We start from the raw sequence: 12483 nt of genomic DNA, 5'->3' as shown, positions 1-12483 counted from the left end.
TGGGTTCCACGGGCCTCTGAAATCAGGTGCAGAGTACTGGGGGGTAGTGCATTCTTCTGGGGCGGGACTCCATAGCCCGCAGCAGATACTCAAAAAAGGATTCCGCTCAGCCAGGAAGGTGCTGAACCACCAACCAACCGGTAGGGGCCTCAGAGGCCCATGGTTCTGTGTGAGCATCTCCTACCACAAGGGAGGGTACAGCCCCAGAGCTGCGCCCCCACCTTGGGGACCAGGAGGCCTGAGCTGCTAGGGGCGGTGGGGGGGAGCAGCCCCCATCGGGCTATCAGTTCAGCGCAGGGAGCTGCCCCTGGCCTGTGCCCCTCTCCCCCTGGAGAGGACCAGGGACTGGTAGATCCGGGCCAACTCTGAGGACACTCTGTCCAAGGGCTGCCTTGCCCACCCCGGAAGCTGCTCTGCGGGTGTGAGACTAGGGGGTCAGGACTGCAGACACTCGCTGGAAGCTCCCCTCTCCAAAGGCCCCGGTGGCCGGCGGGGGCTGCAGGAAACCCGGGGCAGGAAGGGGCTGGGCCCAAGCCGCCTGCCTTGCTCCCATCTGTGGAGCATCAGTGGGGCAGCTGGGTGGGGGTTCTTGCGGGGGGCGGGGGCGGGGAGGAAATGAGAATATACAGTGAGCAGAGAGGGAAGGGGCGGGGGGCTGCAGCCCGGGCCCCTTGGCAGCCCATGAAGGGAAGTGACACAATGAGGAATGTGTTTCCCCCGCGCGGGGTGGGAGGCAGAGCCCTGAGAACAGCCAGACCCCCAGAGGGGCCAGGGGGCACAGGCCGGAGAGGCATCGGAGGCGGGGGCTGCGCGGGTGGGGCTCTGGGCAGCAAGTGGGGGCGGGGAGCGGGCAGGAAGGGCAGCTCGGGGTGGGGGCCGTCCCCATCTCCAGACTCCACCCTTGAAGGAGCCTTCTGGGCGCTGCGTTCTCGCACATTCCCTGCCTGCACCCTGGGGGTGGAAGTCACCCCGTGGGACACACCCTGATGGCTTCCTCTTCTTTCTCAAGGGGCGCAGGGTTATGGAGGCCAGTTCCTCGGTGGGAGAGGGCGCTGAGGTGTGAGGACCCCGGCCCAGGGGCAGGGCTGGGCAGGGGACATGGTCCATCTCTCTCTGTTTGTCTGTCTCTGTCTCTTTCTGTTTATGTCTGTCTCTCCGTCTCTCGATCTCTCTGTTATTGCCTGTCTCCATCTCTCTGTCTCTTTCTGTGTCTGTCTGACTCCATCTCTCCATCTCTCTGTCTCTCTCTCTCTCTCTGTTATTGTCTGTCTCTGTTTCTCTCTCTGTCTCTCTGTGTCTCTCTGGGTGTTTTTGTCCCCAGCTGGGCTGGCCCGTGTGAAAACAGGCCCCTTGGTGGGAAGGCGCCTCCCCATCCTGGACACCCATTTCCTCTCCCCCAGCAGGGAGCTGGTCAGTTAACCCCCTCCTGCCCAGAATCCAGAGGTGCCCCCGAGGCTTTGGCCTGCAAAGCCAAGAGCCCCTTTCTGGGGCTGGGGCTGGGGATGGCCAGGCCTTGGAAAGCAGGTGGGCCCCACCAGCGAGCTAGCTGGGTTACTCCAGGAACACCACCGCACCCCCCCACCCCCAGCCGTGCTCGCCTCTCTCCTGGGCGCTCCGGGGGGCCTGAGAGGATGCTGGAAAGCAGGAAGCAGAGTGGAGAGCCTGCAGCCCCCTCCCAGTGGGCAGTGAGGCCTCCTGGTGGGGTCTCTGTGAGCGCTGAGCCTGTGCTGGTTTGGTTCAGGAAAGACCCAGGTGGGCCCCGGGGAGTATGGGCGAGAGGCTGGTCCGCCAGCCCCTCTCCTGCTGCTGTGACCACACAGAGGATGGGGCGCTGATGCAAGCCGGGGTCCGGCCCTCACCTTGGTGGTCCCAGAGGGCTGCCGGGTCTGGTGGGGGTGCTGGGGCCAGGTGGGCACTGGCTGGTCCCCAGGGACGGTCTCTTCAGTCTCTGCCGCCCCTCTGGGACGTGACAGAGGGGAGGGAGGGTGACACTCTGGCTGTGCGGTTGAATCTGAGCCACAGACTCGGCCACCCTGCAGGTCACTCCTGGGGGGTGCTCCTTGGCCCTGGGGAGCCCAGGGGGCAGTCACCATCTTTCCTTCAGTCCAATCTGTGACCTGCTGGAGGCCAACCTGAGGTGACAGTTCCCCTGCCGCCCTCTGTCTGCACTGGGGGCTCCGAGGAGACCTGGCGGAAGGTGGCTGGTGGCCCCCATGGCCTCAGCTTCCCCATCTGAGGGCTGAGGGGTGCAGCCAGGTGATGGATAGCAGGCAGCATCCCGCAACAGCCAGCCAGCCGGGGACTCTTCCTCACCTGCCAGGAGGGGAGGGCCACAGGATTAACTCCAGAATACCTCCCGTAGCCAGGCTCGAGGAGACTGTACCTTTGTGTGGCAAATCCCCGTGGTCAGAGGAGGAGCCCGGCGGGCTACGGTCCATGGGGTCACAGAGAGTCGGACACGACTGGGGGACTGAGCGCGGCACGGCAGTCCGCAGAGGACCGTCATGCCCGTTTTCAAACGACGCCATGGCAGCCCTGAGAGATGGAGAAACTCGGGGCAGCTCGTAGCAGCTGGAGCCTCCTGACACCAGGGTCTGGGCCCTCCCCTCCCATTTCCACCGGGTTTGCCGCCTCATTCGTCTGTCCGTCCGAGGCCCTTCTGCACCCTCCCTGCGCAGGTCTAACCAGGGAGCCGGGGAGGCCGCGGGCACCCCTCTGAGGGGCCAGGTCCTTCGTGAGGCCTCCTGGCTGGCACTGAAAAAAGCAGAGATTTAGAGGGCAACAGAGACCCCAGCCCCGACTAGGGCAGGAGCTGCCCACCCAGGTGGGCCGTGTGCCCCCCGAGTGGGTGAGGTGTCAGGGCCCCCGCTTGTCTCCTGCAGGGACCTGAGAAACAATGTCATCAGCACGGTGCAGCCCGGCGCCTTCCTGGGTCTGGGGGAGCTGAAGCGCTTGTGAGTGGCGTGTCCTGACCACCCCCTGCCCTGGCCCCACATCCCTGGAGGAGGTCCCATTGATCCCAGTCACCCACCGTCCCTCTTCACCGCACATATGGGGTCGGGGGGCTGACACTTCACGCCCCAACCCCATCCCCTTTTTCTCCGCTCCCTACACAAGCCCCAGCCTCACACGTGTCCCTCACGCGTGGACCCATGTGCGGCCACGTGGCCGACATGCTGAGGGTCTGCGTGTCTCTCCAGGGACCTCTCCAACAACCGGATCGGCTGTCTCACCTCCGGAACCTTCCAGGGCCTCCCCAGGCTCCTCCGACTGTGAGTGCGGGGCAGGGAAGGTGGGGTGGGGGTGGGGGCCGGGGGTGGTGTGGGGGGCGGGGAGCCGGGGAGCGGTTCGAGGGAAGGCTCCCCAGACCCTCATGGGCTCTGCATTCTCACGGCTCACCCCCAGCCCAGGGAGAACCTAAGATCCCGTCTCCCTGTTCCCCTGCAGAAACATATCTGGAAACATCTTCTCCAGTCTGCAACCTGGGGTCTTTGATGAGCTGCCAGCCCTTAAGGCGGTGTGAGTACCCTTTCCCCAGGCCCCTGCTTCCTTCCTCAGCCAGGAGGGGGACACATAAGCACTGCGACCACGTGGCCAGCCTTCTGAGGAGGCGGGGCGGACGCTGGGCTGGGCGAAGCCGCAGAGCACCGCAGGGTGCTCCCACACACCGGACGGAGTTTGCCCTCTCCGGCCTCTGTCTCTCCCTGGGGCTCCATCCCCACCCCGGGAGCCCAGGGAACCCCTCTGCTCTACCCTGGGTCCCTCCACCCTCTGCAGGGACTTCGGCACCGAGTTCCTGACCTGCGATTGCCACCTGCGCTGGCTGCTTCCCTGGGCCCGCAACCGCTCCCTGCAGCTGTCGGAGCGCACGCTCTGTGCTTACCCCAGCGCCCTGCACGCCCAGGCCCTGGCCGGCCTCCAAGAGGCCCAGCTGCGCTGCGGTGAGCAGACCCAAGCCCTCAAGGCTCCTGAGGCGGTGGGCTTGGTCTCCAGGGCGTCCTCTCCCTTAGACCCCACTGGGGACCCATCCTCCATCCGATTTTCTAAACTTCCTTGGGGAGTGCTGCTTGGTTTATGTTTTTCATCTGGTCCCACCTCTTGGGGTGATAAAGCATGCTGTGGAAAGAAGCACTTTTACTGTTCAAAACCCACCTGCTCCTTTCCTCTGCTTTAATCTCTGGAGACACTCCCTCCCCTCCTTCTGAACTAGAGTGGGCTCCAGACAGAGGGGCCTGGTCCTCACCTGACACTCAGGCTCACTCCCCGTGTCCCCGCCCGCAGAGGGGGCCCTAGAGCTCCACACACACCACCTCATCCCATCCCTCCGCCAAGTGGTCTTCCAGGGTGACCGGCTGCCCTTCCAGTGCTCGGCCAGCTACCTGGGCAACGACACCCGCATCCGCTGGTACCACAACCGGGCCCCCGTGGAGGGCGACGAGCAGGCGGGCGTCCTGCTGGCCGACAGCCTGGTCCACGACTGCACCTTCATCACCAGGTACAGGCCCCGCAGCCCCTTCTCAGCCCAGAGCATGGGCGGGGGAAGCCAGAACCCTCACCCACCCACCCCCGACAGGAGCTGGTCTGCTCCTGGGAATATCTGTGGGCACGTTTATGCAGATCCAGAACTAAGTCAGAAATGGTCTGTGTGAGGGATACAAATTGAATTGTTGTTTTAGTCACTAAGTCATGTCCAACTCTTCTGCAACCTCACAGAAACTGTAGCAGCCAGGCTGCTCTGTCCATGGGATTTCCCAGACAAGAATACTGGAGTGGGTTACCATTTTCTTCTCCAGGGGATCTTCCTGACCCAGGGATCAAATCAGAGTCTCCTACATTGGCAAGTGGATTCTTTACCACTGAGCCACCTGGGAAGCCCTACAGCTTGCCTGATAGGAAGAAAACTGATTAAATCTGACATTTCTTCAGTACCTTTACAAGGATACAGAGGGTCTCACTTGTATTATTGGACTTGCTCTCTGCAAACGTCTTGCAAGAGAGGTTTTATTACCTCCATGATGAGGGTGGGGAGATTGAAGCCCAGAAAAACACTGTCGTAAGGCCAGCGTTACAGGAGTATGAGCCTGTACCCTTGGCCCAGAGCCTGGGGGACTTCCTTGGTGGCCCACTGCCGGGGGCCCAGGTTCCATCTCTGGTGGGGAAACTAAGATCTTGCATGACTCAACCGAAAAAAAAAAAGAAAAGAGCCTGAAGCCGGCACCCGGGCGTTCGGGGAGGGTGGCGTGGCCGCCAGGAGCACCTCCAGCCAGCCCTCGCCCGCCTGCCCGCCCGCCCGCAGCGAGCTGACCCTGTCTCACATCGGCGTGTGGGCCTCAGGCGAATGGGAGTGCTCCGTGTCCACGGTCCAGGGAAACGCCAGCAAGAAGGTGGAGATCGTGGTGCTGGAGACCTCGGCTTCCTACTGCCCCGCTGAGCGTGTCGCCAACAACCGCGGGGACTTCAGGTTTGGGACACCCCTGGCCATCCCCTGCCCCCGCAGCCAGCCTCTGAGACGCGGGTGAACAGTCCCCCGACCTGCTCTAAGATGGAGAAAACACTTTCTCTTGTCATTCAGCTCCAAGTCTCGTTGGTGTGTTTAGAGAGACCATATATCCTTTTGTATAAAATCACCCTTCAAGATGTGCTGTGCAGAACAAACAGGGGTTTGGGGTTTTTCTTGCGGGGGGGGTGCAGTCGCTTCCCTATATGCATAGTTGACAAAACTCTCCCATGACAGATGTCACATTTTAATATCCCAGGGGCCTCTCCCTTAGTCAGGGAAGGTGTTATTCTCCCATCCTACAGCTAAGAAGACTGAGGCCCAGAAAGTATAAGTGACCTGAACTCAGAACTCCAAGGCCAGCCCCGTAGCAATGACAGCACTGTCCCAACAAACACAGCTTAAGAACTCAGGGGGAGCTTGGGAAGCCCTTTAACTCCAGTCCACACAGCCTCTTCTGGACCCTGCCTCCAGCTCCCAAGGGATCTGGCCTCACAGTTCTCAGGGCAGAGAAGGGACGGACCCTGGTCCTGAGGAGCCTGGGTCATCGGCAACTCTCTACCTCTGCCCCCAGGTGGCCACGAACTCTGGCTGGCATCACAGCCTACCAGTCCTGCCTGCAGTACCCCTTCACCTCGGTGCCCCTGAGCGGGGGAGCTCCTGGCACCCGAGCCTCCCGCCGGTGCGACCGCGCCGGCCGCTGGGAGCCGGGGGACTACTCCCACTGCCTGTACACCAACGACATCACCCGGGTGCTCTACACCTTCGTGCTGGTGAGGCCGGGGCGGGGGTGGAGGCCATGGGGAAGGGGAAGGGGAAGGGGAGAAGCTGGCTGGCCCCACGGGGCTGGGGGCCCCTGCGTCCTTGGGAGGCACGGCGAGGAGCCATGGGGCCAGCACCGTGTCTCGTGCTCGTCTCCTCTTCCAGGGGTTTCAGACTCTCCAGGGCCACACTTGGGACGGGAGGGCCACCCCGATCATCTTTGTCCCCCAGTACAGCAAGGTCCGTCTTAAGAGGAAAGTGTGAGGTCGTCCCGTTGTCCTTAGGGGTGGTGCAGCCGGATGGCGCCTGAGTCGTGCAGACCTCGCTCTTTACATCTGCCTCTCCCATCAGGATCAGACTCAGACGTGGGCAGGACCCTGCTCCCCAGGCCCCATCGCCGAGTGTCAGCACAGAGAAGGGGGCTCCTGGGGGGCATTTTGGGGGAGAAGGAGCCAGATTGGATGGTGCCCTTTCCTCCCGTCTCCAACCTAGATGCCCATCAACGCCTCCAACGCGCTGACCCTGGCCCACCAACTTCGAGTGTACACGGCCGAGGCCGCCAGCTTCTCTGACATGATGGACGTCGTCTATGTGGCTCAGATGATCCAGAAGTTTCTGGGTTATGTCGACCAGATCAAAGAGGTGAGATTCAGTCAGGTCTCTGGGTCCCTTGGAAATCACCCGCTCCCCCTCAACCACTCAAGCCTCTCTCACCCCAGCCCTGCTCCTGCCCGCTGTGACTCTCTCCCCTCCCGCCCCCAGCTGGTGGAGGTGATGGTGGACATGGCCAGCAACCTGATGCTGGTGGACGAGCACCTTCTGTGGCTGGCCCAGCGCGAGGACAAGGCCTGCAGCGGCATCGTGGGCGCCCTGGAGCGCATTGGGGGAGCTGCCCTGAGCCCCCACGCCCAGCACATCTCTGTGGTACCATGGGCCAGCTGGGAGGCTGCCCCAACCAGGGAGGCACAGGGAGGGGCCTTAGAGGTGACAAGGGTCAGCCCCAGCCCTCATCATCCAGGAGCAAGTCCAAGTGTGGGCCAGCCGTGTGCCCGATTTATCAAGAACCCGAACATGACTAGGGTCCCATCCCGGTCATGTGGCATCAAATTCCAGCTTGTCAGGGGCAGTGCAGAGCACAGGGAGGCCAGTGACACCACAGAAGTTACCCAAGGCTTCGTGCCAGGAACCAAGTTGAAAGGCTGTGTCGTTGTTTAGTCACTAAGGTGTGTCTGACTCTTTGCAACCACATGGACCGTAGCCCGCTGGGCTCCTCTGTCCATGGGATTCTCCAGGCAAGAACACTGGAGGGGGTTGCCATTTCTTTCTCCAGGGGCTCTTCCCTGCCCAGGGGTTGAACCCACCTCTCCTGCCTGGCAGGAGGATTCTTTACCACTGAGCCACCTGGGAAAGCCCTGAGTTGAAGGGCTAGGCAGACGGAAATACAAGAAGGGGCAGGGAGGAGGAGAAGGACAGGAGGAGGGTTTGGAAGCAGAGGGCAGCACTGGGATGGAGTGGGGGCTGATGGAGACTTCAGATCCCCAATAAGAGGGGACATTTCCAGTGAAGGGTGGTGAAATACTAACAGTCAACAAGGAGACCACCGCATCTCCTCCGGGCACAGGTGGAGATGCGAGGAGGGGGCACATGGACCCTGCTCTCCGGCTTAGCCGGGGCAGGAGGACCAGGGTGTGTGGGGAGCTGAGCTGGCTGCAAGGTCAGGGGTGAGTGAGCGGGAGGGAGGGCGGAACAGCACTGGGGGGACTCCACAGCCGACTCGGGGCTCCCGGGCCCTGGGCGACAGGCAAGGGACCAGGGGTCAGTCGGAGCAGGTCTGTGGTCTCAAGCAGGAGCAGGCCAGGAGAGGGTGACAGGGTCCCTGTCCCTAGAACTCGAGGAACGTGGCCTTGGAGGCCTACCTCATCAAGCCACACAGCTACGTGGGCCTGACCTGCACGGCCTTCCAGAGGCGGGAGGCGGGCATGCCCGGCACGCGGCACGCGGGCCCCGGCCAGAGCCCGTCGCCCGAGACGGAGCCCCTGGCCGACCAACAGCTCCGCTTCCGCTGCACCACCGGCAGGCCCAACGTGTCTCTGTCGGCCTTCCACATCAAGGTGGGCGCCGGGGAGGCAGGGTGCTGAGCAGGTGGGGGGCGGGTGGGAGGCAAGGTGCCTGGGTGGGGCCGGGGGCGTGAGGGGACGCAGGCAGGGGAGGAGACATGTGGAGGTGGCCCTGGGGGCCAGCAGAGTCCCAGGGACCCCGGGCGTCTCTGAGGAACTCCCGTGTCCCCCCCAGAACAGCGTGGCCCTGGCCTCCATCCAGCTGCCGCCCAGTCTGTTCTCGACGCCCCCGGCGGCCCTGGCCCCCCCGGCGCCCCCAGACTGCACCCTGCAGCTGCTCGTCTTCCGCAATGGGCGCCTCTTCCGCACTCTCGGCAACACCTCCCGCCCCGGAGCCACAGGACCTGGCAGGAGGCGCGGCGTGGCCACGCCTGTCATCTTTGCGGGGACCAGTAAGGGCCTGCGCCCTGCCCTACCCCACTCTGGGGGCGGCCCGGGACCCCGCCCTGCCTGGCCCTGCCCTCACCCCTGGAGGCAGGGGACGGTGGCCCCCCGCCCTGTTTCCGAGGACGATGCTGGACAGGGGCGTCCCGTGAAGGAAGGGACGGGTGGAGAAAAGGCTCCGCGGACCCGGGGTTTCACATCCCAGACTCCTCACATTTCCGAAGGGCTCCAAGCACAGACCCACGTGGGCCTGCCTCTCCTCCCCGGGGTGTGCCAGCTCCCCGCCCGGGGTGCCTGCCCTCCTGTATCCTCCCTTCACTCCGGCTTTTGCTCCCTCGGTGTTACTTCCACCTTCTTGTCCTCAACCCCCAAGTCCTCCCTTCCTGGCCACGTCACTGTGACCCCTTTGCCACCAGCTCGCCATGCCTTTGTTTTGATTCATCCTTGCAGCTCCCCAGTTAGGCTGAGGCTCTGGGGTGGGGGGGCGGGCCTGCATGTGGCATCTAACTCTATCCCCCAGGCCCCCAAGCCCCCGCACACCCGCCTGGGCCTGAGTGGACCCCCCTCCCTTTCCCACCCTAGGTGGCTGCGGCGTGGGGAACCTGACCGAGCCGGTGGCCGTCTCACTGCGGCACTGGGCTGAGGGGGCCGAGCCCATGGCGGCCTGGTGGAGCCAGGAGGGGCCAGGAGGGCCCGGGGGCTGGCGCTCCGAGGGCTGCCAGCTGCGCTCCAGCCAGCCCAACGTCAGCTCCCTGCACTGCCAGCACCTGGGCAACGTGGCCGTGCTCATGGTGAGCCGAGTGGGCGCCGGGTGTGGAGGGCGGCAGAGCCCCTGACCACCTGGGGCCACAGGGAAATACGGAAAGAATGGTGCCTGATTGGGCCTCGCAGTGGGGAGGACTCACAGGGACCTGGCCCTCTGGTCTGCCCCACACCTCTCCATCTTGCAGGAGACAGGGAGGTCCTCAGGCCCTCTATCAGGAAAGTGAACGTGTTAATTGATAATTCGTGTTTGATTCTTTGCCACCCTGTGGATTGTAGCCTGCCAGACTCCCCTGTCCATGGGGATTCTCCAGGCAAGAATACTGGAGTGGGTCATCATTCCCTTCTCCAGGGGATCTTCCCCACCCAGGGATCAAACCCAGGGTCTCCTGCATTGTGGGTGGATTCTTTACTGTCTGAGCCACAAGGGAAGCCCCAGACCCTTTTGGGGGTGGGGGGAGGGGGGAAGGAAAAAAGCCCCACAGGCTTTTGGGGAAAAAAAAGGAAAAAAAGACAGACACGGAGGTCCTCTATTCCCATGTCGAGAGAGATGGCTAAGGAACCACCAGGCCAGGTCTCCACATCCTTCGCTCTGACACCCGGGTTGTTAAAGTGAAAAATGAACCTGGGCGTGTCTGCCCTCTGTCCCCCTCCCCACCCAGGACTGTCCAGCCCCTCACCTCCTGCACCACACGTCATAGCCCGCACTCCCAGATCCTGAGCAGGTGTCCGGCTCTACCATAGATAGTACCTTCTTCCTCTTTCCTCATCTCCGATTTTCAGGCTGAGAACCTGCAAAGTTCCCAGAAAGCCAGGTCAGAAATGCCACCTAGACCAACTTTCTAAGCGTAAATGTGGTGGTGCTTCCATCTTTGCTACCTGGACAGCAAAGGGCCAAAGTTGGGGCCCAAGGCTGACTGGGCTTGGGAGGGGAGAACCGGCCTGGGGGACCAGCCCAGACCCCACAGGGGGTCCTCGCGGCCCCTGGCTTCCTGTTGCTCACTCCCTGTCCTGTCTTTCCAGGAGCTGAGCGCCTTCCCCAGGGAGGCGGGGGGCTCTGGGGCAGGGCTGCACCCCGTCGTGTACCCCTGCACGGCCCTGCTGCTGCTCTGCCTCTTCTCCACCATCATCACCTACATCCTCAACCACAGGTGAGCTCCTGCAGGGGGAGTGGGTGTGCAGGAAAGGCCAAGGAGATCGCTCAGCCCTGGCGAGTGTCCCTTCCCCAGGCTCCTGCCCAGCATTTCCTGCGAGCATTCTGAGGTTGAAAAACACGTCTGGGGCTTAAGGTGCCTGTCCCATTTCACGCACGCACACCGATGTCTGCCTTCTTCTCTTCGACTCTCCCGGTGGTCTTGAGAGCCCAAAGGCCCGACCTTGGGGTGCACGGTCCACTAACTAGACACTGTTTCTATGGCAGCTCCATCCACGTGTCCCGGAAGGGCTGGCACATGCTGCTGAACCTGTGCTTCCACATGGCCATGACCTCCGCCGTATTTGCGGGAGGCATCACGCTCACCAACTACCAGATGGTCTGCCAGGCGGTAAGCAGGGGAAGGGCTGGGGTCTCCAGGATGGGTGCCAGCAGCCTGGGCACAGAGGAGGGAGGCACACAGGCCGGAAGTGGGAGCGGGTCATGGGCTCCAGCTCCATGGTCCTGGGCCCAGCCTTGCTGGGGGTGGGGGGTGGTGAGAAGCAGAGACACTAGGAGCCAGGGTGAAGTGAAGGGGGGGGGCCTGCAATGGAGGAGCAGTCGGGGACGAGGCCGGCAGCAACGACAGGGCCATGGAGCCGCCCTGGCATGTGGAGGAGAGCCCTGGGCTGGAAGTAGACAGGGTATCAGCAGGGACACAACCCTGGGGAGGGTCTGGGTGGAGCTGGGGGCGGGGCACGTGGGAGGCAGGGGAGAACACTGTGGGCGGAGGCTTCAGGGTGGCCCGCCCCCCAGCCCTCACCCCTTGACCCCACAGGTGGGCATCACCCTGCACTACTCTTCACTGTCTACACTCCTCTGGATGGGTGTGAAGGCCCGCGTCCTCCACAAGGAGCTCACCTGGAGGGCGCCCCCTCCACCAGAAGGGGACGCTGCCCCGCCTGCCCCGCGACCCATGCTGCGGTAGGCACTTCCATCTGTCAGCTTTGCAGTAGGGAAGGGCTCCGGGGGTGGGGGAAAGACATCAAAGGCTGTTCTCCCAGGGTGGATGCAGGGTGGGTCCAGGGTCCTGGGAGATCACACTCCCAAGACACAAGAGGAGGCGGGGGGCTTCCCTGGTGGTCCAGTAGTTAGGACTTGGTGCTTTGACTACCGTGCCCTGAGGTTGCTGATCGGGGAACTAAGACCTTGTGGCCATTAAAAAAAAAAAGACAGAAGAGGCAAGGGCCTAGGTGGCACCAAGTTTGCCCAGTGCCATGGAGGGGGTGCCTCCTTGGGGTTTTCAGGCATACCTCGGCAAGGAAGTGAGCAACTTTGCAGGGCACTGGGCAGGGATCCTGGGAACCAGAGCGGCACTGAGTTCCGCGCTGTTTAGGGGGACAGAAAGCAATTCTGGCTTCTGTCCCTTAGAGCAGTCTTGGCCAAATCCCCTAGGGACCTATGACCTGCCCTAGAGAGGCCTTACATCCCTAGAAAAAAAACAAAACAAAACTCGCACACGATTTCCCGGGCAAGGAGGATGGGGCGGAGACCCCTCGGTGAGGGTTCCGAGCACCAGGTCCCCTCCTTGCTCCCCATCTCTCTGACCCCTAAACCCCCTCTCTCCAGGTTCTATCTGATCGCGGGAGGGATCCCACTCATTATCTGTGGCATCACGGCCGCTGTCAACATCCACAACTACCTGGACCACAGCCCCTAGTGAGCGCCTTGCCCCCGCCCTGACCTCCTGGCTTGGCGGGTGCCTCCTCCTCCTCACCACGGGGGGCACCACCCACCCGCCCAGCCAGTCACCCAGCCCCAACCCCTGC

General features: G+C 62.9%; 1 protein-coding gene across 2 annotated transcripts in view; it reads left to right on the top strand.

The window, feature by feature from the left end:
* Window positions 1-12483, top strand: part of ADGRA2 (adhesion G protein-coupled receptor A2) — a 36484-nt gene that overhangs the window by 21601 nt on the left and 2400 nt on the right. For both annotated transcript variants that reach the window (XM_070364325.1, XM_070364324.1), the window contains 16 exons: window positions 2883-2954; window positions 3201-3272; window positions 3448-3519; window positions 3778-3941; window positions 4282-4495; window positions 5297-5461; window positions 6072-6270; window positions 6752-6901; window positions 7022-7183; window positions 8146-8370; window positions 8552-8768; window positions 9343-9551; window positions 10546-10673; window positions 10943-11066; window positions 11493-11638; window positions 12284-12373. In XM_070364325.1, coding sequence (XP_070220426.1) covers window positions 2883-2954; window positions 3201-3272; window positions 3448-3519; window positions 3778-3941; window positions 4282-4495; window positions 5297-5461; window positions 6072-6270; window positions 6752-6901; window positions 7022-7183; window positions 8146-8370; window positions 8552-8768; window positions 9343-9551; window positions 10546-10673; window positions 10943-11066; window positions 11493-11638; window positions 12284-12373 — 2409 coding nt within the window. The remainder of the gene's footprint in view (window positions 1-2882; window positions 2955-3200; window positions 3273-3447; window positions 3520-3777; window positions 3942-4281; window positions 4496-5296; window positions 5462-6071; window positions 6271-6751; window positions 6902-7021; window positions 7184-8145; window positions 8371-8551; window positions 8769-9342; window positions 9552-10545; window positions 10674-10942; window positions 11067-11492; window positions 11639-12283; window positions 12374-12483) is intronic.

Source organism: Bos mutus, chromosome 27, assembly GCF_027580195.1.
Source record: "Bos mutus isolate GX-2022 chromosome 27, NWIPB_WYAK_1.1, whole genome shotgun sequence".
NCBI lineage: Eukaryota > Metazoa > Chordata > Mammalia > Artiodactyla > Bovidae > Bos > Bos mutus.
The sequence above is the reverse complement of the archived record's forward strand: the minus strand, read 5'-3'. Positions and strand labels throughout refer to the sequence as shown.